At 40.9% G+C, this 25,338-nt stretch overlaps 1 protein-coding gene across 3 annotated transcripts; it reads left to right on the plus strand.

Moving 5' to 3' along the window:
* On the plus strand, positions 1–24,725 carry Tmem185a (transmembrane protein 185A). 3 transcript variants are annotated; one of them, NM_001135712.2, is given in 7 exon segments: positions 1–203; positions 6,808–6,984; positions 9,239–9,446; positions 16,699–16,782; positions 21,135–21,311; positions 21,848–21,971; positions 23,146–24,725. In NM_001135712.2, coding segments are annotated over 7 exon segments (1,053 nt in total). In that variant the 5' UTR covers positions 1–165; the 3' UTR covers positions 23,391–24,725.
* Positions 24,726–25,338: the final 613 nt, after the last annotated feature.

Here is a 25,338-nt window from a genome sequence, read left to right on the forward strand (position 1 = left end):
TACGGAAACCGGAAGGAGTGTCGGAGACAGTTGGTTGCTCTGGCTTCTCCCGTGGCGGCGTTGGCGACAAGGCTGCCTTTAGCAGCATGAACCCGCTGTGAGGCGCAGGCTTCGCGGCGCGGGGGGCGGGGGGAAGAGGAGGACGTCTAGGCGAAGTTCTCCGCCATGAACCTGAGGGGCCTCTTTCAGGACTTCAACCCGAGGTGAGGCGGTTATGCTGGCGGGCCAGGCGAGGGCTTGGGTAGCAGCTGGGAGAGGCGCGGCGGCCCCGGCACTGCAGTTTGAGCACCCAGGCACCAGCCTGAGGCTCCTTATGGCTGCCAGCTGCTCTCGGCAAAGCTGTGTCGGCCTCAGAGTCTGTCCATCCTCTTCTTCCTCCCGCAACTGGTACCAACACGCCATGGCCCAAGTTGCCCAGCTTGGAGACGTGTCCTCCTGGAGGGAAGCCCAGTGCTTTCCACTCGTCCTTTTTCATTGGGATTCCAACTTCTCTGTCTGGATATCTTTCTTTGTTTTTCTTTTCCTCACCGTTCTGCCTGCCCCCCATTTTCTGTGCCAGTGCCATCTCACTTGACCCTGACACCCCCAGCCAACTTCCCACATGTTTCCTCTTGGGGTTTCAAGAGTTTCAGCTCTTGGGGTTGGTTTTCCGTAGGTTTATGCCTGCCTGCCGTTCTTTGCTTGTTTGTCAAACTGATGTCTGAGATACTAAAATTTTATAGTTGTTGCCAAGGTATGGTAAATCTTACATAATGCCTTTGGGGGTGAACCCTATCATTTCCAACGCATTTTCTTAGCCCTCTCTGTAAGTTTATTCACAGGAAGTAGATATTACCCTGCTTATTTTCCAGACTTGAAATACCTAGTGGGCAGTGTGGAGAAAACACTGGCTAAAGTATACAAATCTCTGTCCTTCACTTGCCAAACTGTTGTAAAACTGTTCCTTCTGCGGGCTGTGAGCTCCCAAAGGAGAAACCACTTCCTGATTGATCCCTTCCACATCACCTCCCACCCATCTGTCATATAGTAGACACTTATGAAACGTCTTTGGAACTAAACTGAGTCAAAACCTAAATTGGAGACGAGGCCATGGGCAACCAAGTGATTCTTTACTCTTCTTTAATAAACTGCGAGATGAGTTCATTTCACTGATCTTTCTAAGTCCATTACTATTTAAAGGGAGTTAATCTGCTCATTTTTTTCTAAATGGGAAGACATGCCCTCGAGTAAGCTAGCCTTGCTCTGTATGCTAAGTACTGCGCTGGGCACTTAGGGTGCTTGACAGTCCCAGCCTGGAAGTAATGGGAATATAAATAGATGATTTGCTGTATTGTGCATTCCTGAGAATGCCACTTTCTTGGCTCTTTGTTGGAGATGAAAGGAACTGGAGAGAGATGGAGGGGATATTTGAAGTGCAGTCTCCTTGAGAATGGAAACATTTACAATTTTAAAGCCACGATACTGGCCTGGGTGCTCCTATTGTCTTTGTGTTTATATTCTGGCCTTCATTTGTGGTCATCATTGATGGTCTTGAAGCTTCTCTGCAGAGAGGAGTTCATTTAGAGTAAATATCAGAGAACTCACTGTAGTTTTTCTTCTACTATTCCTAGGATTAGGATTTGTCTGTAGGACAACCGTGTTGGTACTGAAGCTGGACACATCTTGTGTATTTTCATTGTTTGAAGATAGTGATAAGAAACAAAGGCTGAATTGTTTTGTGTCCTTGGGCAAGACACTTACCTGCTTCATCTGTAGAATGAGTATAATTGCTCACTAGGCTATTGAACCTGAATTAATGGCAGATTGCACAATGTGTTACAAATAGAAATTTCCAGGACTTGTTTATTATGGGTCAGATAGTCCAGAAGCTGCAAGGTGGTCTCCCAGGTTAGCTAAGAGTTGTGAAAGCAAAATAGTGGTTCATGGATAATAAATACCCTTAGCCAGTTTTTCCTTTACATTTTTTTCTTCCAAATACTAAAGTCTAAAAATTATAGTGAAGTACTTCAAAGAGATTTATAATGGCCATTAACACATTTATTTTTGCTTGAATTCTAAGTGAAATAAAATGCCTCTTTCCCTGAAAAAAATTAAAGGTCTCTTGTATCCCACCATTGTCCTGGTTCAAAGTCATTAGTGGGAAGGAACAGTGTACCTTATAGATGTTTCAGGAATACAATGGCCAGGTGATATTAACAAGTAGATCTTTCTTAGCTGGTGGTGGTTCAGGTACTATGTCTGATCTAGTTTTTAACATTGTATCTTAATCTTGCCCCATGCTGATGAAAGCTTTTCAGACATCTGAAGAGCAAAGTGGAGGGGGGCTACTGTTGTCTTATTCTCTGTCTCTAATTCCAAACCCATTCTAGCATGACCCTCTTAATTCACGACTTCATCATGCACTGATCATTTAATAGGACAGTTCCTTCTCTCCTTGACTCAGTTCCCATTTATCACTGAAATCTCTGTTCTTTTGATTGTTGCTGAAGGAAGTTGTCCTGGCTTCCTCATCCTGGTCCACTACACCCTGCTTGTACAATGTCTGTAGAATAGCATAGCTTTCCTTTAGAGGCCTTATCTGTGGCCTTCCATTTGTCTCTGTTTATTTAATTAATCTTTCTCTCTCCTACTGAAATTCAAGCCATGTGAGGCCAAACCCATGGCTTTTCTTGTTGTAATTTATATCCATTAGATAATAGCTGGCTCAGTAAGTATTAGCGAGATGAATGATAACTCACCAGAGCCTGTAAGAACAGTCTAGAGCTCCTTTTTTTCCCAATGACTGCTTTCTTGCTGGTGTATGAACTATTTTTTCCCCTCTCTCTTATTGTGTCCCTTCAGAGTGTAACTGTTCCATTGACAAGATGGGAAAAATGGAAGAATATGTTTTTTTTTAACTTTGGAGATTATGTATCACTGTTGTTGTTTGGTGATTCCCAGAGCATGGACTGTCACTGAGGGTTCACTGCAGTTTGTCAGGTTTCTAGAAATAGCAGTGACACAGAGTGATTGAAAAGTGTTTAGCACCCAGCCATGAAGGGCTGATAGCTGACCCTATGTCTATGTACGTCAGCCATAGAACTAATTGACCATGAACTTTTCAGAATTGCCTTTTAATTACAAAGTAAACTTGTTGAAACATACTGTGTCTACCAAGAATTCTTCTTGACTGCCTGAAGCCTCTAACAGCTTTATTGACTAAACAGAAGATTAAAAGTATGCAGAATTGGAAAACTGATTCTAGAATGTCCTTAGGAGGTAGAGATCTGGAAGTACATGGCTTTAATAGGCAACTGGACTGCATCACAAGGCTTTGGAGTTGTCTACAGTTTTGGTAAAGTTGTTATTTGTTAGAGAATGCCCTTCAGCCCTGAGAGCCACACTGCATTGGAAGGCTGTAAGAACTCTGTTTAGGCTACTGACTCATTTGTAGTTTACTCCTGATGGGAGTGAGGTACATCCCTTGGGAATTCTAGACTGAAACAATGAGTAAGAGATGCCTTATTGGGATTGTTTATGTGGATATGTAATACTAATGAAGTAAATTCTATTTGCAAAGTTCTTGTATGCTCCATCATCTAAAGCCATTCTTTAGTCTTTGTAAGTTGTCTTTTATTTTAATTTTTGGGGAAAAGTGGATGTGATCACTGGTAACTAAAGGCCTCTGCAGGCATCAGGTACACACATGGTATATAGACATACACACAGGCAAAATACCCATTAGTTGAAAATAAAGTAAAAATTCCTGAAAATAACTATTTTAAAAGAGGGATCAGTGTGTACTGCAAAAAATGTGTGCATCGTTTAAAATATAAATGATGTTGAGCTTAGGGTATATAGTTCAGTGGTATGGCACTCGTACAGGGCATCAGGTTTGATTCTTCAGCAGAGTAAAAATTACATAGTGTTAATTACTCCACAGATTGTATTTTTAAAAGCAGGCCACTGATCTGTCAGTATGAGTGTACTGTTAGTATTGATAATGAATTATTGTGTGATTGATTGCACATCTGTTGTTGGGGCATATAGAGCTGTTGATGGAATATTTTCTTGACTTTTACTCATTAGTTGTTAATAATAGCTATGGCTTATTTGCATCTACTATATGTCAACACAGATTTGGCAGTTTATTTTTCAGTATCCTTACTCTTTACAATAGCCCTATAAATCAGATTGCAGCCACATTTTATTTTATTTTCTAATTTTAATACATTTTAATGTATTGATTGTGGGGGGTGGGTGAGTGAGTGTACATATGACACAGTGTGCTTATGGAGGTCAGAGAACAGCTTACAGAAGTCAGTTCTCTTCTTCCTGCAGGTGGGTCCTATGGATTAAACTCAAGTTATCCATCAGGCCAGTGGCAAGCACCTATACCTACTGACCTAGCTCTCTGGCCCCAAACAGTTTCATTTTAGAGAATCTTGGACTTCTCTAAAGTCATACAGGCAGTTATGAACCAATTCATGATTCTAATCCAGGTCAGGTTCCTTGTGAAGTGTTTTGCTTGATCCTCCATGCCTGTTCCTCCTGTGACAGAGTAAGTCCAATATACAGACGAACCATTCTAGCTAGTATTTGGTAAGATTGACATCAGATAGTCATTTGGGAAGAGGAAATCTCAACTGAGAAAATTACCCCTGCCAGATTGGCCATGGGCAAGCCAATGGGACGTTTTCTTGATAAACAATTCATGTAAGAGGGCTCAGCCCACAATGTGCCACTTCCTGGCTATGATTTTCTGATTGCTTAGTGATGGTTCATAAATGTACAAGGTGAATAAAATTTCAGATAAAAGTACTGAATTCTAGGTGTAGGTGCTGTATAACGGATAATATAGTGAGCTATGATCCAGTAGTGAGAAAAATGATTACCTGATTACCAAGTCAGATTTTTACAACGCCTCTCTTTAATACCCCTACAGAAAATTTCCACTTACCTTTACCTTAATGAATCACTGTATAAGAAATCAGATTAAATATATGCTATAAGGATGGTTGAGTGTCCGTCTACTTTACTGGCCCAGTATTATTTAAGAATGATTTTTTTTCCTCTGTATTTTTTGTTTTTGTATATATTTACTAGCCAGGTGCTCTTAAACATTTTTTATCTTAATAAAACAAGTTAAAATTTCCACTAAAACATTTTCTGCATGGTAATAAAGTTTTATTTAGCCTAAGAGGTACAGTCCTTTAAATAATTGTGAAAATATCCATAGTTTGTCTGGGAGCCAGTCTGTCAACTCATAAACAGAAGTTTGTCGCCTAAAGTATGGTGTCTGTGTGGGGCTAGCTTACTTGCATTCATATAGACCTGTATCTATACTCAAGGCAATAGATTTTACTGGAAACACCCAATGGCTCTAAAGAGAGGCCAGCCATATTCATTTAATTTAGAACTTTTATAGAATTTATGTATAGTTTTAAATCATAAATTAGAACAATATTTAGAACTTTTATAGTTCGAGTCTTCTCTTTGGTGACTATTCATGAGCCTGAGCAGTAAGCTTCTTTTATATTTCAGAAAGGACAGTATGGGGATGGCCCATAGCACACTGCCCAGTGCTAATGCGCTTAGGCTACAAAGTCAGATGTGGCAGATATTATTCCATTTTAAAGACAGCCTTATGGTTTGAATGTAGAGTCAAAATTTTGTATTTTGGAAACATAATCCTCAAATTAGTATTTTAAGAAAATTACTATTTTAATTTTGTATGAGTGTCTTGCCTGTGTGTATGTCTACGTACCACATTCATGCAATACACGCAGATGAGAAAAGAGGGCATAGGATGCCCTGGAACTGGAGTCACAGAAGGCTCTCAGTTGCCATGTGAGTGCTAGGACCTGAACCTGAGGCCTCTGCAAGAACAAATTGTACTTTTCACTACTGAGCCATCTTTCTAGCCCTTTAAATTAAAGTCCTAATGGTATTAGAGGTAACTTGAGAGAGTATTAGGATACCACATACTTGTATTTCAAAATGTCAGCTTCAGAAGCAGGAAAAACACAATAATTTCATATATCTTGACATCTGGGTACAAAATTAATTTAATGCTCCATGAGATGAATTGGGAAGAATAGCAAGTCTGCAGTAGATTGTTACAGCAGTGGTCAAGTGAGGGGAACAGCACTGCTGTGCCCGATTTTCAAGTGATTGGAATAATTAGAACAACAACTAACAGATGAGACTGATTATTTGTATTAAGGTCTTTGTTTTTGCAGTTGCCCTGGAACCAGTTCCGTGGTCACCATTTCTCCCTACTCTCTGTCAGATCTCATACTTTCTTTTCCTAGTTCCCATTTCACTTTGTCCAGACTACCATTTATACAAATATTATACCATATTGTAACTGTGGCTTTCTGTGTAGTCTCCTATCAGAAAACCCTTGGAAGCAGGAGACTTAATTACTCACTTTTGTTTTCCCAACCCCAATACAGTATGTGTTCTATATGGAACTTTTAAATAAATTGTCATGGAATTAGTGACTTTAAAATGTATTTTTACCTTATTTTATATGTATGAGTGTTTTGCCAGCATGTATATCTGTGCACCTGGTCTGTACAGGGCTCCTAGAGTCCAGAAGAAGAGGTTGTACCCTCTGGAACTGAAGCTATAGTCAATCATTAACTGCCCTTTAAGTACTAAAAACTGAACCCATGTCCTCTAGAAAAGCAGCTGGTGATCTTAACTGTTGACTCATCTCTCCAGGCCTGAATTAATGACTTTTTATGAACTGTTATTTCTCCTCGTTTCATTATCAGATACGTGTTAAAAATGAACTCTTTCCCCATTTTACTTTCCTTTCAGTAAATTCCTCATCTATGCTTGTTTGCTGCTGTTCTCTGTGCTACTAGCCCTTCGTTTGGATGGCATCATTCAGTGGAGCTACTGGGCTGTCTTTGCTCCAATATGGTTATGGAAGTTAATGGTCATTGTTGGCGCATCAGTTGGAACTGGAGTTTGGGCAAGAAATCCTCAATATCGGTAATACTGCTTTAAAAAACTCACTGGTCTATATTTTGAGAAAACTAAATCTTGATGGTCAATTTCTTTCTATTTGAAGTCCAACAAATATTTCTCATCAGGATTTTGAAAACACCGACACTTCTTACATATTTTCTTACAGAGCGGTGTTAGTTTGGATGGTTTAGGCCTAGAAAGCCTATAAGGGTAACACCAGACACTCCAAATATAGAAATGTTTTGCCAAGCAGACTAAAAAGCACAGAAACACTGTATCTACTTCTCTGGCCATGTCTACCAGAGATCTGACTTCTGTAGTTTACTTTTAGAACTAGGCCTCCTTTTCTCCTACTTCTCTAATCCTGTTAGTTATGTCAGGTCCAAAGGCTATGAGTCCCTCAGATAGGAACTGGGGAGTGAGGTAAACTGAGAACCAGATGTTACAAAAGAAGGTAAAGCTTTGGGGGTCATGGAAGTGGTGGCAGCCTGATGTGGCTGGATTGTGTGGGAGTTGCTGCCTTTCCTTTCTCTAAGAGAAGGGAGGAGAGGAAGGAGGTGAAGACAGGAAGGTCCGTTAGAAATCTCCAGCAGGAAGATGAGTGCAGATGGGGCCACTTCTCTTTAAAATTTTTTGATTATCACCTTTTAAAAGAAGCTATAGTTTAGATTGTGTAAAATGCATAGGCCATAGGTATGTAGGACTTTCAAAGGGCTATAACACAACAAATCTTAGCAAATGAAGGACTTTAATGTGTGACTATCTCTTTCCTTTTTTTCCCCCGACACAATAATATACCAGATGGTGGTGGCATATACCTTTAATCCTAACATTCTGGAGGCAGAAGCAGATAAATCTCTTGAGTTCAAGGCCAGCCTGGACTATAGAGCAAGTTCCAAGATGGTCAGGGCTACACAGAGAAACCCTGTCTGCCTCTAAAACGGATGGTGGGGGGAGGGGATATGATATTTCAAGATTTACTTTTTATTCATGTGAATGTATAGCTTATGTATGAGGATACCCATAGAGGCCAGAAAAAGGTGATGGATCCTGGGGCTGAGTTGTAGGTGGTTGTAAGCCACCCAAATGTGGGTATTGAACACTAAACTCAAGTGTTCTGAAAGAATAGCAAGCAATTTTAACCACCATACCATCTCTCCAGCCCTAATCTGTGATTGTGTATCTCTTTCTTCTCCCTCCTCCCTCCTCCCTCCTCCCTCCCCCTCCCCCCTCCCCCTCCTCCTCCTCCTTTTTTTGGTTTATCAAGACAAGGTTTCTCTGTGTAACAGGCCTGGCTTTCCTAGACCTAACTTTCTAGACCAGGCTAGCCTCAAATGCACAAAGATCCACCTGCTTCTACTTCCCAACCATGCCTAGGTTGTATATCTATTATTTTATGACAAAAAGGTCAGATATCTAATTCTTGTTTCTCAAAAACAATTCACTAAGTAATACTTAACAGTTATATGTATTTTGCCCTGTTTTGATATTTTTCTAGTAAGGACAAACAGTTGTGTTTGTGGCTGGCTGGATGTATGGTATGCACAGGCACAGTTGGTCCCTTGTGACCATTATTCAGCAGTATGCTAGTGAGATCTACAGGAGTTACCTGTGACCTCTTTTCTCTTTGTTCTAGTCTCTAGAATATTTGTCACGCATATGGCAAGTGTGTTGCAAATCTATCTGTATTTTGAATGAACATTATAGGCCTTTCAAATGCATTAATAAACATTTTCAATTTTAGTTTATGAATAGTTTATATTTATAAAGCTAATTTTTGAGCAAAACTTTTAACTTTCTTTTTAATTTACAGGTTTAATACATTATCATACTAAAATAAAGATTAATAAATGTTATTAGTTTTTATTTGCATTTCAAAGTAGCACCTAAGGAAATTGCCATATCTTATTGAATATAACCTATATTTGCAGATGAAGCTAATGTTATATTTATAGATTTGCTTGAAATATGATTTTTCTAGTTTTAAATTCAGCAAAAAATAAGGATCATGAGGTGTAACAGAAGTAATTCATAGAATAATCTTGGAAGTAACTCTGATAGTTGAATTTAAAGTTAGGAACTAAGTGTTCCTGGATATTCACAAGATTGCCTATTAAAGATGGATTTAATTTAGCTTTCTACTTCATCTTTTGTTTTTCATATTTACAGTTGAAATTCAGAATGGGAATTAACTTAGTATTTGCTATGCACTGTTATGGACACTTGTGCTGAGAATTCTGAATGTGTTTTTTCTTTTTCTTCTTCCATCCCCTTTTAGAGCAGAAGGAGAAACATGTGTGGAGTTTAAAGCCATGTTAATTGCTGTGGGCATCCATTTGCTCCTGCTGATGTTTGAAGTTCTGGTCTGTGACAGGATTGAGAGAGGAAGCCATTTCTGGCTTCTGGTCTTCATGCCATTGTTCTTTGTTTCCCCAGTGTCTGTTGCAGCATGTGTTTGGGGCTTTCGGCATGACAGGTCACTAGAGGTGAGATTATTGTATTTAAACATGTTTTAAAACATTTATTGTAATGTCAGTCTCTTATTCTTTATGAGGAACAGACTAATCCTTAACACTAGATTATGGTTTACAAGAGAACAAAGACCTTCAGCTTTCTCCTAGTGTCCTGCCTTATAAACTACCCATGTTTGTCAGTCTTGTGAAGCAACCAATGGGATAGATAGAGATATAGCTACACAGAGAGAGACTTTAAGGAATGGGTCCACATGGTCGTGAAGCTGGCAAACTGTACCTATAGAACATACAGGCAAGCTGGGGACTCAGCAAGAGTTGACACTCTAGGTTGACTGAATTTCTTCCTTTGCAGGAAACCTTGGTCTTTGGATTTAGAGCCTCCAACTGTTTGGATGAGGGCTATTTACCCTACAGTATTGAGAATAGTCTCCTTTAAAAACTTGATGCTGTGACAATAACACATACTCTAGTATGTAATTAGGCATCTTGGTAAAGTATTTCACCTGAACTGATATGTAAAATTCAATTGTCTCACTACCTCATCCCCTATGCTGTCACTCCTTACCTTGCATATGCAAGCCCTTTGGCCCAAGAAGAGGATATATAGAATTAAATTAAAATGCTAAGACTAGTAATGATAATAAAGAAACATGTATGGATAATATTCCTAGTACCCTTAATCTGTGCCAAACATTTAGATGATCACTTTACAAATAGCAGGAACTTAGTAAATATTTACAAAAACCTGTGAGAGAGTAGCAATTTTTTTCCCAGGAAACATAATTTATTCATGGCCATGCATTAAGGAGAAAGGCCAGAATTCCATTTCAGTCAGACCAAATCCAAATCCAGAGCAATTAACTAGAAAGGAATTGAGGACACAAAGCAATATACTAATAGATTTAGAGGAGAATGGGAAGCAGTAGACCCTTTTCCCTAACACATTTCTTATCTGAGATTTCATTTTACATGGTTTTAGTTACTTATAGTCCACTGTGGTCAACCTGTGCAGATAAAAAATTAGAAGCTGAACTTAGGTGTAGGTTTCAAAGAAAAGCTCCCAGAGAAAGAGGAACACTAGGAAACAGAACCTCCAGTATGAAGAACGGCTTAGTCTTACTATTGTAAAAGTGGTGAAAAGCCATGGAGTGAGTGTGGCTTGTATCGACAGGTATACTGTGCAGGGAGAGTACCTTTCCTAGCCCACTTTTACATTCTTTGAAGTTCCTAAACACCTTCAGTAAGTCAAACCACTTTTTTAAAGTACTACTCTCTACTGGCTGCTTACTAGGGACTGCTGAAAAAAGTCACCAGATTGATGGACAGAACCACCTTCAGCCAGACATTTGATTAACATGGCCAGAGAATGCTTGACAAAAAGAGTAAATATTGGTTTGTGGTTATATATGGAGAAAATTGTGTTCTTTTTACTGGTAAAGAACAAGTATACATACTATATATTATCTACAAAATATATATATATATATAGCATTAAAATTTTATGAGAGGTACAAGTAGGAAACAAGTGTGTAATGGTGGTCCTCACAGTGTGGGAGTCAGTGTGAAAGCAGTGAATCTAGGTAGTGCAGGCCAATACCATCTGTAGGTATACATGGTCCCTAATTTCCCCAGGGATATTTGAGCCTTTGCCCTTCTTAAAAACCTTTGTGTTCTCCATCTTCTTTCTTTGCAGACCTGTCTCTGCACTATTTGTTCTGGAATTTGTCCATAGTTAATTCTAGAAACTCGGGTCTCAGTCTCTTGGTCTTTCTCTTTGACTTTCCCTGTCTCTGTCTCTCTGTTTCTCTTTGTCTCTCTTATTCTTTTTCATCTGAAAGAGAAAAGAGAGTTGCCATGTTTTTTCTTTCTATGCACAGAGCAGTTCATTCAAATGTCCTACTGTACTTGTTTCCAGTGCCTGATCCACTGCCTTATAATCTGTACTTACTCAGCTATACTCCATACCATCTAAAACTTAGCAAAATGTCTGGGGCCCAGTACAGTAGGTTCGTTTAAGTAATTTATCTTTTCAGACCACTGACTACTGTGTGTTAGGTTTTGCATCTAGTGAGCAAATTACCACAAAGAAACAGCTTTTTAAAAATAGATTTAAAATGTTTTGGATGAATTAATCTTACAGAAGAACTTCCAAGGTAGTCTGCCATTCAGTCTGCAGAATGGATATTAGTGGCAGCTTTCAGTCAAATTTATAGTGAGAATTGCGTGCAAAAAACGGTACAGAAAAGGTTGGGAAAGCCTGTCATTGGGTTACTATCTTAGTTGGGGTTTCATTGCTATGAAAAGACACCATGACCAAGGCAACTCTTACACAGGAAAACATTTAACTGGAGCTGGCTTACAGCTTCCAAGATTTAGTCCATTATCATCATGGCAGAAATGCAGGCAGATACGGTGCTGGAGAAGTAGTTGACAGTTCTACATCTGGACCCGAAGACAGAGATCTACTGCCACAGTAGGCCCAGCTTGAGCATAGGAGACCGTAAAGCCCACCCCCAGTGACACACTTTCTCCAACAAGGTCATACCTCCTAATAGTGCCACTTCCTATGTTCTAGGCATTCAACCACACGAGTCTGTGGGAGACCATACCTATTCAAACCACCACAGTTACTTTTCTGTTGCTGTAATAAGTACCCCGACAGAGTATAGAAGACAGAGCTTATTTGGGTTTATTGTTCAGATGAATATGAATCTTGTCACTGAGGCAGGGGGCATGATGGCAGTAGGTGGAAGCTGAGACTTCCCCAGTCATGAAGACTCCAATCTCACATCCTATATCCTAAGTAATACCCTCCTAAACTTCCTGAGAAAGTGCCGCTAACCGGGGACCAGGTGTTCAAATGCTTGAGACTGTGAGGGATAGTTCTTATTCAAATCACCAAAGGTATATAAAGCCATGTGAAGTTGGGGCTAAAGAAAGCATAGCACTGAGAGTATTAGATTTATTAAAAAGATTTCAACTATTTTACCCCATGACAATAGGAAAGTGTCTCTGTGGGCTTGGTAGGAATTTCAGCTTCAAAGGTATAAAATTTCGGCTCGCCTGAAAGATTTTCCTTTTTTGCAATACTTCAGAGTCCTCAGTTTGCACAAGAAAATCTGGGAAGTGTTTCCCCATTCTTTTCCATCCAGGTACCCAGTGGCTGCTATAGCCATGGTGTGAGCAGTAGTAGACCTCGATGTCATCTACATGTTGCTTATTTTGCAAGCAGAATGCAAGAGTTACAGAGTCACCAAGGATTCTACTGAATATTTTTTAAAAAGCCCATAATGCCAGGCAATGTGTACCACTGTCTCAATCCAGCAAACAACCCCTCATAGGACAATGTGCAGTGCCATGAGCGTGAAGCCAAGATTCAGTGGAGAGCTCAAGATGTTACATACCAAGAATGTGAGATAGCTGTCAAGGAAAGCTATGGGAGTTGAGAAGTTCTCGCAGAGAGATATAGATGTTACATACCAGGAATGTGAGATAGCTGTCAAGGAAAGCTATGGGAGTTGAGAAGTTCTCGCAGAGAGATATAGATGTTACATACCAGGAGTGTGAGATAGCTGTCAAGGAAAGCTATGGGAGTTGAGAAGTTCTCGCAGAGAGATATAGATGTTACATACCAGGAGTGTGAGATAGCTGTCAAGGAAAGCTATGGGAGTTGAGAAGTTCTCACAGAGAGATAGAGAGGACCCTGGACCTGCCAGTGGGCTCTATGTTGTGAGAGTAGAAAGGACCATATTTCAGGCATTCTCAAGAATAGAAACAAGAGCAACTCTTTAGCCAAGCAGACCAAAGAGAAGCTAAGATGTTTCTGGAGTAGAAAAAGGAAAGAAATGTGAAAGCTGGGAAAAGTAAGACTGCACAGAGATGGCCTGAACAGGGACTGAATCTCCAGCTCTTAAAATATGTACTGCTGAGAGATGGCTCACTGATTAAAGTGCTTACTGTGAAAACATGAGGACCTGAGTTCACATTCTGTCTTAGTTTTATGCTGTGAAAAGACACTCTGACCAAGCAACTCTTATAAAAGAAAGCATTTAATTGGGATCTTACTTAAATTCAGAGGTTGTTAGTTCATTATCACCATAATGAAAAGTATGGCAGCATCCAGGCAGGTATGGTACTAAAGAAGTATGTGAGAGTTCTATATTCCAGATCCAGAGAGAGAGGGAGGGAGGGAGGGACGGGGAGAGCGAGAGCGAGAGCGAGAGAGAGAGAGAAACAGAGAAACAGAGAAACAGAGAAACAGAGAAACAGAAACACACTGGGACTGGGAGAAAAAACTCAATCCCCGTCCCCAGTGACAACTTCCTCCAACAAGTCTATTATCTCCCAATCCTTGTAATCCTTCCAAACAGTTCTGCTCCCCATGAGCCTATGGGGTCATTCTAATTTTTCATTAATTAATCCACTTTACATCCCAATCACAGCCCCCTCCTCCCAATCTCTCACATAGTCCCTTTCCCCATATCCCCCTCCCCTTCTCCTCTGAGAAGGGGAACCCCCACCCCCCACCCCGCTCAGTATCATACCACCCTGGCACATCAAGTAATTGCAGAATTTGGCATATCCTTTCCCACTAAGGCCAGGCAAGGCAGCTCAGTTAGGGGAACAGGATCCACAGGCAGATAACAACTTTAGGAACAGCTCCCACTCCAGTTGTTGGGAGACCCACAAGAAAGCTGAGCTACACATGTACTATATATGTGGGGCCTAGGTCCAGTCCATGTGTATGTTCTTTGGTTGGTGGTTCAGTCTCTGAGAACCCCCAAAGGTCCAAATTAGTTGATTGATTTTATATATATATATATATATATATCTCAACATCTCCAGAAGTTAGAGACCAACAACCTAAATAATCTAAGTAAAACATGGGGCACAAAGCTAAACAGAGAATTCTGAACAGAAGAATCTTGAATGCCCAAGAAACATTTTAAAAATGTTCAATATCTTTAGTCATTAGGGAAATACAAATCAAAGCAAGCCTGATATTTTATCTTACACCCATCAGAATGGCTAAAACACAAAAACTCAAGTGACAGCACATGCTGATGAGGCTGTGGAGCAAGGGGGCACCCTCTACTGCTGATGGTACTACAAACTTGTACAACCACTTTGAAGTCAATCTGTCAGTTTCTCAGAAATTTGGGACTAGTTCTATCTCAAGCTATACCACTCCAGGGAGCCATTTGTATTTAAACCACCACAGGTCCCTAGAATCCATTTGAAAGCCTGGCCTAGAGGCATATTTTTGGCATGCCAATACAAGGATACTGAAATGGAGAGATGTTGAGGGTCTTACTGGCCAGCCAGCCTAGGCCATAGGTTGAGCTAAAGGTTTAATAAGAACCCATGTCTCAAAAATGAATTAGGAGCCTAACATAGTGGCATACATCTTTAATCCCACTATTCAAGAGTCGGGGCAGGTGGATCTCTGAGGCCAGCCTGCTCTATATAATGTGTTCTAAGCCAGCCAGGGCAACATAGTAAGAACCTGTGTCACAATAGAGAGATGGGTAGATATAGATACATACATGCATGGATGCATGCACAGAACACTAAATTTGTTTTAAATATGCAAGTGAGGTATTCCCATCATCCTAGTGAACTCCTAGCACACCAGGAATAATATCCAATTTGAGGAAAACTGACTGATACCTGTAGCATGCACACTCCTATCTTGAAATGGTTTGTAGCATTTCCCCTCTTAGGCTCCAGTGCATTACCTGTGTTAGTACAAGAGTATTAAAAGCAGAATTTTCAGCAGTTGTGATTAAAATCTGGTATTGCAGGAAAATGTTGGGGAAGAGCTGGTAGAGAGCTCTTTAGAGTAAAAGTGTGTTTGTAGACAAGTAGAAAGACACATTCAAGACATCCTCCTGGGGATCTTTGGGTGCAAAGGCTCATCTATCTCAAAGGGAATAGAGCTGTGGAATTGGGTTTTAGAGGGTTGGTGAAAAATGGGCCAGACTTAGGAAGTCACGATGCAAATAAAGAAGTAAGGCCTTCAAGAGAAGATTGAATAGGATCATGGGGGCAGAATGTGATAGATGAATATGAGAATGTAGAGGCCACAACAGGTTGTTGTGTTGCTTTACCATGATGAAAAGTGGAGGGACAGCATTCAGGAGATTGTCAGTTGGGGATCAGTTTAATGTCAGGTGCTTCTTGCAGAGCCATGTGGCAACTGCACACTGTTAGACAGCAGTATGGCTAGCTTGCATGCACATTTCAGAACTAATCAGTAGGCAATATGTTAAGTGGAGTGTTGCTGAAACTTTCCTTCACCCCAGGTGGTGTGAATGAGTCCTTGTGTATGATTCAGTAAACAGGATGTCTGTTTGGGATGCTAGAAGTACTGCCATTTAAGGAAAGGAAAGGGAGCCCAAGTAGAGCTTCCCTGAGTTCTCACAGCGGGATAAGTGTACAATATGATTCTTGAAACTTAGTAGTGCAAGAGAGAAGGATTGGTCAACCTTAAAATGCTCTCAAAATAGCCTAGTAAGATCCAGGCAGAGATATTCTGCTGCCTGTTGATACTGAGGGCCTTGGTAAATAGATGTCAGTATCTTAGAGTGGAAGATGAGGCAGTCGGGCCTTATATAGCCATTCTTGCCTCACAAAGCTAGAATGTAACCCAAAAAGTGGGTTAAGTCAGGAGTGCTGAATCACAGGAGAGGTGAGCTTACATGTACTTGGACATTTTGGGTTTACTGGGAAATTAGCAACTAGTTTCTTTTTGGGAAAGGTCAGTAGCACAGTCTGAATTAATGATGCAACATCAAATCTATTATTGTTGGCCTAAGATAACAAGATCCTCAAAGAACTGGAAACGAAGGCATGGGATTTATGGCAGAGTCTTGCTTAGAAGTAGAGGGAAGTTTTAGGGTACCTATAAATCAGCTATATTCTGATTATTGGCAGAGGCAGAAAGGAGGCTTGGAGGAAATTATTCTGGATTGCCTCTTTTTTCTTTCTTCTTTCAAAAGAAGGTCACTATCAGGCCAGCATTCAGATCTGAAAGAACAAAATGGCCAAAGCACCAACTAACCTAAAGAATGAGTCAAAAGTGTGTGCAGTTCCCTCAGCATGATCCCACTATGCACTTCTGCTGCCAAAACAATCAGAAGCTTCCATCATGATATCATTCAAGTTTTCCAGTTTTCCAGTTTCCATTGCCTGTTAATATGTTAGACAAATAGCCACTATGTTTAATGCAACTTGTCTAACTGGTTCTTTTCTTCATCTTTAGCTAGAAATCCTGTGTTCTGTCAACATTCTTCAGTTCATATTCATTGCCTTAAGACTGGACAAGATCATCCACTGGCCCTGGCTTGTATGTAGCCTTTTTAAATTTTTAAACAAACCTTTTATTATGTAAGTAATTCATATTTATTTCAAGAAATTTGTAGAAAAACAAAAACAAAAACAGAAAAAACAAGCTTGAGCACAACTAATGGTCCCATAGCACAACGTAGCCTTGTTTCTAAATGTTTCATTAGTGCTCATATTTCTGATTTCAAATGTGCCTCTGTGTATATCTGTTTCTCAGTTTTCTACATTTTTAACTACACCCTATTTATAGATGTTTGTGAAGAACATTAGAGCCTTTCATGTTGTTTTTAATATGTCATAATCAAATCAGTTTAATTACCATATTACCTCAGATGTTTATCATCTATTTATGCAAGGAATGTTCAAAATGCTATTCTCTTTTTTTTTTAAGATTTATTTATTTATTCTATATAAGTACACTGTAGCTGTCTTCAGACACACCAGAAGAGGGCATCAGATTTCTTCAGACACACCAGAAGAGGGCATTATATTTTCATATGTGTTTATCATTCATTGTTATTTGCCTAAATTTGCCCCTATCACTCTCTCTCTCTTCTTTTTCTACCCTGCTAACCCTTTCTCCTCTACAAATAGATACCTTCTACTTTCATGTCATATATTTGTATTTTTAACTCTAGATTCCATATATAAGAGAAAACATACAATATTTGTCTTTTTTACCATCTATTATTCTGTCTTGTCCATGCTTTTAGACCCTTTTCTTCCAAACATAAGCAGTTTCCTGTCATTCCTTCATACACACACACGCACGCACGCACGCACGCACGCACAGGCACACGCACACACATTAAAAAATAGATGATTATGGGGCTGGATTGATGGCTTAGTGATAATTCCTGTTCCAGAGATTCTGGTGCTTCTATCTGGACCTCCATGAACACTATCCAAACATGGTTCACAGACACACATGTGGGTTAAACACTCCATACACATAGATATATGTTGTGGTTTGCCCTGGAATTATCTGTATTTGATGCTAGTTCCACTGCCCCAAGGACTCAGCTGCCTAGTCACGTACTCAGGACTCAGGTGACTTCACCAGAACCTTCTCCCCATTGAATTTATAAACTACAGGTAAGGGCAGGAACAGGATAGAAGGAGGCCTGTCATTGGAGGAGAAGGAAGGATGGGTGGGAGAAGAGTATGAAGGAAGAGGAGGAGATGGGAATGGAGGAGGGGGAGAGGGAGACTAGCCAGTAGACAACATGGAAGCTGACGTTAAGATTCTGTTCTGTGTATTTACAGGTTGTTATGAATGTTCTTAAGGGATGGATGGTACTGGATTTTGTATGTTTAGGTGGGCAATTATATCTTATCAATTGGGTCAAAGGTTATTGTGTTGTGCATTCCTTCATGTGTAGATTTAAGTGTAATGGAGTGTGGGGCGGCTGGTCTGGGCCACCATGGAGTTTGGATGTGTGTTCCTGACATGGAAACCTGCCTTGGGAACTAGATAGGTAGAGAAATTGCCTACAGCTCAGAGAGAGGCCTTCAGCAGTGTGATATGGGATGGAGCAAAGTGGGTGAGAGGCTTTGCTGACTGAGAATTAAGGTATCTAGCAGATATCGTGGGGCACCACAGTGCCGGATCTAGTAGGGATAAAAGACAGCACTTTAATTTTTTTTTTATATTTTTACAACAACAGATATATACCTTCTATAGACTACCAAGTTGCTTGTCAGAAAACCTGTACCTATTTCTACTTGTAAGGGGTGGGGTTGTAAGTCATCCTTTTATAAACTGTGGCATCGGCTAATGGTTAGTTAAAAGTGGCTACACAGAGGGAGAAGATACATATATAAAGAACAAAAACTATACACTAGAGAATAAAGTATGGTTTCAACTAGTAATAGCTTAAGAGAGATTTGGCTGTGGTTGTAGCTGAGTTGGTAGAGTCTTTTCCAAACATGCACAAAAACGTGGTTTCAATTCGCATTACAGAATAAGCCAGACCAGGTGGCACATGTTTGTAATACTAGTACTAAGGAAGTATAGACAGGCGGATTAGAAGTTTGTGATCAGCCTTGCCTACATGGCAAGTTGAAGTCCAGCCTGTGCTACATAAGACAAGGGGTTATACCAGTGTATCTCTGGTGTGTGTGTGTGTGTGTGTGTGTGTGTGTGTGTGTGTGTGTGTGTGTGTGTGTGTGTCCGTCCCTGTCCATTTGTATATGGGAAAGCACATGTGTTTGTAGGTGTGGGTATGTATATGGAGACCAGAAGTCACCCTCAGGTCTCTTTCTTCAAGTACTGCCCACCTTGTTCTTTTGAGTCAGGGTCTCTTACTTCCCTGAAGCTTCTTTATTAGGCTGGACTGGCTGGCCTGCCATCAAGGTCCTGGGATCTGCCTGTTTCCATGTCCTGTCCCTAGCAATAGGGTTAAAAGCGGGAACTACTATACTGGCTTTTCTGTGTGGGTTCTACAAATAGAACTTGGGTTTTTCTGCTTACGTGGTTACTCTTTGCCATTTGAAATGTCATCACAAGACTTGATGTGTAATTTTTTGCACAAGACATTTTCTATATTAAACATAGTTTACTTTTTTAAATAAAAATATGTTGTGGAAAAGTAAAAGACTCATTTAGGGTCAGGAAAGAAAATAAAAGTGCATATATTCCAAACTAAATGTGGGACTTATCTCTCTCCCACAGTCTTTGATAAAAAATATTCATATGCTTTTTCATTCTGTGATTTCAGGATACTGTGTGAAGAAATTGAATTGAATAATTGGTGTTTGTCACATAGAGGAACCAATTCATATAAGACTAATTTTTATTTTTTGGTATAAGGGTTAGAGTTAGGGGAAAACAATTAAGAATGTTTAATGTTTTCCCCAATTAAGTAGAGGGTTCCTAACCCTTGACCTTGTACAGATGTAAATGGATGAAGTATCCCGACTACATACATCTCATAATTGGTGAGATATTAAATGAAGCTGTTAAAACAACTATCCTCCTACCCATGAAGGGAGTACCAGTAACTTTATGCCACCATGGATGTGCTGTAGAAGAGGTAATGGAGGATATGCATAGATAGACTTTGTAGCAAAACCTGTAATCAAGAACCCGAAACTGTTCAGAAGGCCTAAAAGTCATGTAACAAATCACAAGTCTAAGTAAAAATGTCAAAATTATAGCACTGTTAGAAGAAAAATCATTGAAACCTGTAAATAAGTGAAATGTTCTTTATACATGGCACCAATAATATGAGCCATAAGATAAAATTATAAAGTTAGACTTCATAAAATAAAATAAAGGTTATGACAGGTCACTGACTGAGGAAAAGGGTTTGCAATTATGTACCAAAACTTTGACTTCTGGCAAATGCATACTAAGGAGTCAATTAGAAAATAAGGACTTATTCATGTACACACACACACACACACACACACACACACACACACACACACACACACACATGTGATTAGGGAGTCAGTGACTGGTGTTCAATAACTCTGAGTAAGAATAAACGTGCAGAAATTAGTGCTTGAGTATATGTGAGTAAATGGATATGTGAGCAACTAAATGAGAGGGAGGGAGGAAGTCTGCAAAGGAATGTGAGAATAGGGCTGTGGGAGGAAGTGTGGGGGGAACATTGACAGAATGAGAATGTAGCAGTGAGGAGTAACTCTTACATGAGCAGCTAGACAGTGAGCATGAGGACTTTTTGAGTAAAGGAATATGTGAGTAAATGCCATGAGGAGGTGAAGATAGACATGAGAGTAAATGTGAGGAACTGAGTGTATGAGAGCGAGGGGTAAGGAAGGTTCAGGGGATGAAGAAGGGATTCTACTGTTGTGGAGTAAGTGTGTGAGGGAGACTGCATGGGGGTAGGAGGGAGGAGTATTTGAAAGATTTATCGAGGACCTGAACGGGATGGCAGTGAGGATATAAGAGTGCACAGGGAAGTAAGACAGTGTGCTAGAGTGAACATATCAGTAACTAAGTTAGGGAGCAAGACATTGTGAATGAAGCAGGAAGTGACTGCCAGTAAGGGAGTAAGAGGAACTGACAATGAAGGAGTATGGGAATGCCTGAAAGGTAGGCAACATGGGAATGAAGGAATGATAGAATGAGGGACTTGAGACTGAGACAGTGTATTCAGAAGAAACTGAAAGTAGGCCTCATTGGAGGACCAGATTGCAGGCTGTTACCGGAATGGAAGAGGTCCTAATGACATTCTTTCTGGGATGGAAGTCCTATGGTCAATGCAGTGTTTCCCATGCTCTCTCCATGGCAGTTCTGGACAGTAGTACTATCTGTAGTTGTGCTTCCTCTTGACTACCCAATCAGAACCAGCAGAATGACATTGTGTTTCTACTCCTGTCCAGGTTGTATGTGTCCCTCTGTGGATTCTCATGTCCTTCTTGTGCCTGGTGGTCCTCTATTACATCGTTTGGTCCGTTCTCTTCCTGCGCTCTATGGATGTGATTGCAGAACAACGCAGAACACATATAACCATGGCACTGAGCTGGATGACCATTGTCGTGCCTCTTCTTACTTTTGAGGTAAGCTTTCTACAGGAAATCTCTTCTGCTCCCACATTCTACCTTTATCTAGGACAGCATCTACCATAGCTAGATAGGTATACTGCTATCCTTGTGGGAGAGAAAAAGTCCAGCGGGAACTTGGAACAATGAGAATGTGCTTGTAGGGCTCACAGAGAGCAGTATGCCTCTCTACCCAAAAGGCATTTGCTCACGTCCAGCCTCTACTCTAAATTGTACATCCTGGTTTTGTATTGGAGTTCAGTAGGGAATACTAGACTAGATACTATTGACTCCTCTGAACAAACCCTGGGAAGAATTTCTCATAAATCTCCTAGCATTGGGGACTTTCAGCCAGTAGATTTTAGTTTCGTCTTGGGGAAGGATGCAGAATTTCCCATGGTCTTTTTGCCCCCTGGGTGGATGCTCCTATTACCTATGATGACCTTCCCTCTTCTCAGACATGGCACAGGGAGGGATTTCAATGGGGACAATTGCAGACTTTGTCCATTTTTCTGGCGATGCATCAATACTACCTTAACTTTGCTTTTCTCTAGATCCTGCTGGTTCACAAACTGGATGGCCACAACGCTTTCTCCTGTATTCCAATCTTTGTTCCCCTGTGGCTCTCATTGATCACACTGATGGCAACAACATTTGGACAGAAAGGAGGAAACCACTGTACGTTTACAGACTAAGAAACCTGTGTGTGTGTGTGTGTGTGTGTGTGTGTGTGTGTGTGTGTGTGTGTGTGTATACAAGCGTGCGAGCACCCTATACATGTGCTGCTCTTTACAAAATGCTAAGACTCAGGACCTCAGTTTAGAAGTTGTTATGTGTATTGTAAAGCTGAGTGAGGGAAGCGGTGCTATCTCCTTTGCTATAAGTGGACAAGTAGAAATAAGGCCAACATGGCAGGTTGTCTCTTTGAGTTTCCATTCCCTACTCCTTAAAAATCGGCTAAGGTGCTTTGTATCATGAAAAATTCACATTTCCCACCAAAATGCCAAGAGTCATTCAGGTCCCTTTCTGTCCCTCTCTCCTCAATGGAATGGAATCTTTTCAGTTTTGTGGAGCTAGACTGCTCTGTCTTGACTAATATTCTATGCCATGTGCTTTGGAGATGGTCTATGAGGAAGATAGCATTCTTATAAGGCTGTGAGCTCTACTTCATGTAAACCCAGAGAACTGCCCACCTTATATCCTTGGAAGGGGATACTGTACAATATAGTGCACACTGAGCTGTTATTTTTATCCTGGGAGAGCCAGCACTAAGCTGACAGTCCCCTATTGAAACAACACAACCCAGTGACCTAGTTTGAGGGGTTCCCATGAGGTCAGCCTCAACTTTGACCAGTTCCTTCTTGTTTCTGTTCAGATTTCAGATGGTTACAGTAATCCTTTGCTTAAATATCACTCTGTCACCAATTAGTTTAACCTAGCTCTAGAAAATGGGAAGAAGGTGATATTATCTAGGTTTGCCAGTATTTGGAAATTCCTTTCATAGTCTGGTTCTGCAGCTCCGGTTTCCATACGAGTCAGTGGCTGGCCAGGTAACGCTGAACTCTCTAGCCTACCTCACCATTTTTCAACAAGCTCTGATTATAGGCTAGAGAATCACCATCCCTCAAATAAGGACCTGGGGATGATGCCACTACTAGCCTGGGGTGTCACTCTGAGAGCTTTGGAGCTAGAAGTCTCTATTCCTTTGCTTATTGGTCAGTTAGATCCTGGCCAGTCTTTACTTCTGAGGAATCTGGGGGAAGTGATACATAGTGCCAGTAGAACTCCTTGTTCAGGAAAGATGTGTCACATGAACACCTAGAGCTTAAAATGGAAAATTCTTATTTTTCAGGGTGGTTTGGTATTCGCAAAGATTTCTGCCAGTTTCTGCTTGAAATATTCCCATTTTTGAGAGAGTATGGAAACATTTCATATGATCTCCACCATGAAGACAGTGAGGAAACAGAAGAAACCCCAGTTCCAGAACCTCCTAAAATCGCACCTATGTTTCGCAAGAAGGCAAGGGTGGTCATCACACAGAGCCCTGGCAAGTATGTCCTTCCTCCACCCAAACTAAATATTGAAATGCCAGACTAAAGGACCCTGCCAGGGCTAGAGTGTGTGCACACTGAAGGACACACTCCTACTCCCCTTGACCCCAACCTGGACTTGGAACCTCAGACCTCCATCTGAAGCCTCGTTTGCATCCAGTGTCAGCCAGCCACTCAGAATGTAGGTGGCAGGGACTAAAGGTATCTATCAATATGGATGCCAGTGACACATGAGCAAAGAACCCATTTCTTTCCGTATGGGTACCTGAAATGTGTTCTCATTCCTGTGGTACCCACCCAGGGATAACTGATGCCTAGGCCCACAGAAAGCACATCTGTGGTCTGGGCAGCTTTTCTAGTGCTAAAATTCCTATCAAAGTATTGAATGGAGTGGTTCTTATGGGACCACTTCCATTTGTGGTTCAGCTGTGCTGCTTATAGGTAGCCAGTGGGGACTGTAACTAGGTCTGTACACATCTGTTGTGTTCAGATACAGCCCAACCTTGCTTTCCTTGTCCCTGCTGGTCAGAAATTTCGCTTTAGGCAGGATGACAACAGGTTTGCAGGGCCTCATCAGTGAGCCCTTCCAAATGGCATGATTCCATGCCTGTATAGTATTTATACAGCTATTTTAGCACTGTAACATACAGTGTCAAATCCTAGTTCTGTACAGCATATTCTCTGTTAAAGTATTTTTTTACAAGCTTGTGCTAGAGATGGATGGGTTAAGCTATGGGAGAAGCAGATAGCTCAACTGCTTTGTCTCAGGCAGATGCCCCACCTTCACTTACCATGACCACTGACAATCTGGAATTCCTGCCAGCACAGCTACTACAAGTGAGGAAAGCTCTGTGCTTTTCCAACATGGGGTATGGGAGAAGTGGCTTAACAGCCCAAGAAGTGCCCCTTGAGACCAGGACACTAGAGAAGGTTGCTAAGGCAGGCCAGAAACAACCAGGGACTCCTGTCAAAGTCCAGAGCATTCTGCCCACCTGCAAGAAAAACACTGCACACTGAACATGCAGATACGATCACCTGTTAGTAGTTTCTCCAGGCTCTGCTGGTATAGCCATCATACCAGAAAAATAACCTTCAGTCTAAATCAAATGATTCATTTCCCAATGGAAGTAAAGGGAGCCTTGATCTTTCTGATCAGGAGGTATAATGTGTTTTCATGGTCACCTGGTCAGTAGCTTCAGTCACACATAATTGAAGTCTACTATGACACAAATCCTACCCTTGGCACAGGCTTCCAGTGAGCCTATTCTGTTTCAGGAGAAAGGGGAAACAGTGTAGCATTTTTTTGTTTGGTCTCTTAAAAATGTGGTTAAATCCACTATTTTTGCTCCTGTAGTTCAATAAAGTGATTCATTTTACATGTGTGCTGTGTGTATTTCACTTTGTAGAAACACTAGAATTATTCTTGCCTTATGACAAGGATATCCTCTGACTACCACAGGCAAGTAAAGCAGGCAGGGAGGGTGAGCATCCTTTACTGTTTCTTCAAGCAGCAGTAGAAGGAAGACACTCTTGCCACCCATCCCCAGTGGCTTCGTGATGGGCTTCTGCATTGTGAAAGCTTTAGGGCCTTCTAGGCTGTTTCTGAGGTTCTAGAACATGCCTGCAGCTGCACTACGCAGTTGTATTTAGCCCTCTTAACTGTCTCTGCAGCTTAGAGGGAACTTTACTGGAGGTCTTTCAGGTCATAATTGACAGCATCTGGCAGGAAGATCCATCCTGTGGCTATTGATGAGGAACACGCTGCAGTGGCCAGAGATCAGGCATCCATTCTTTCTTAAGCTCCTTGGATTTCAGAAAACACTTTATCAAAATAGTAGCTGATACTCAACTCTCAGGTGCTTTGCTCCTGTTTGATGTACCACTGGTTCTCAGTCTTGGCACTTGGATGCCACTACTCTTCTCCCTTTGGGGAAATGAGGTTTCTGCCACTACTGCTCCCAAAGGCCCAGGACTCTGGGCTCATTATGTCTCCA

Source organism: Rattus norvegicus, chromosome X, assembly GCF_036323735.1.
Source record: "Rattus norvegicus strain BN/NHsdMcwi chromosome X, GRCr8, whole genome shotgun sequence".
Classification (NCBI taxonomy): Eukaryota; Metazoa; Chordata; class Mammalia; order Rodentia; family Muridae; genus Rattus; species Rattus norvegicus.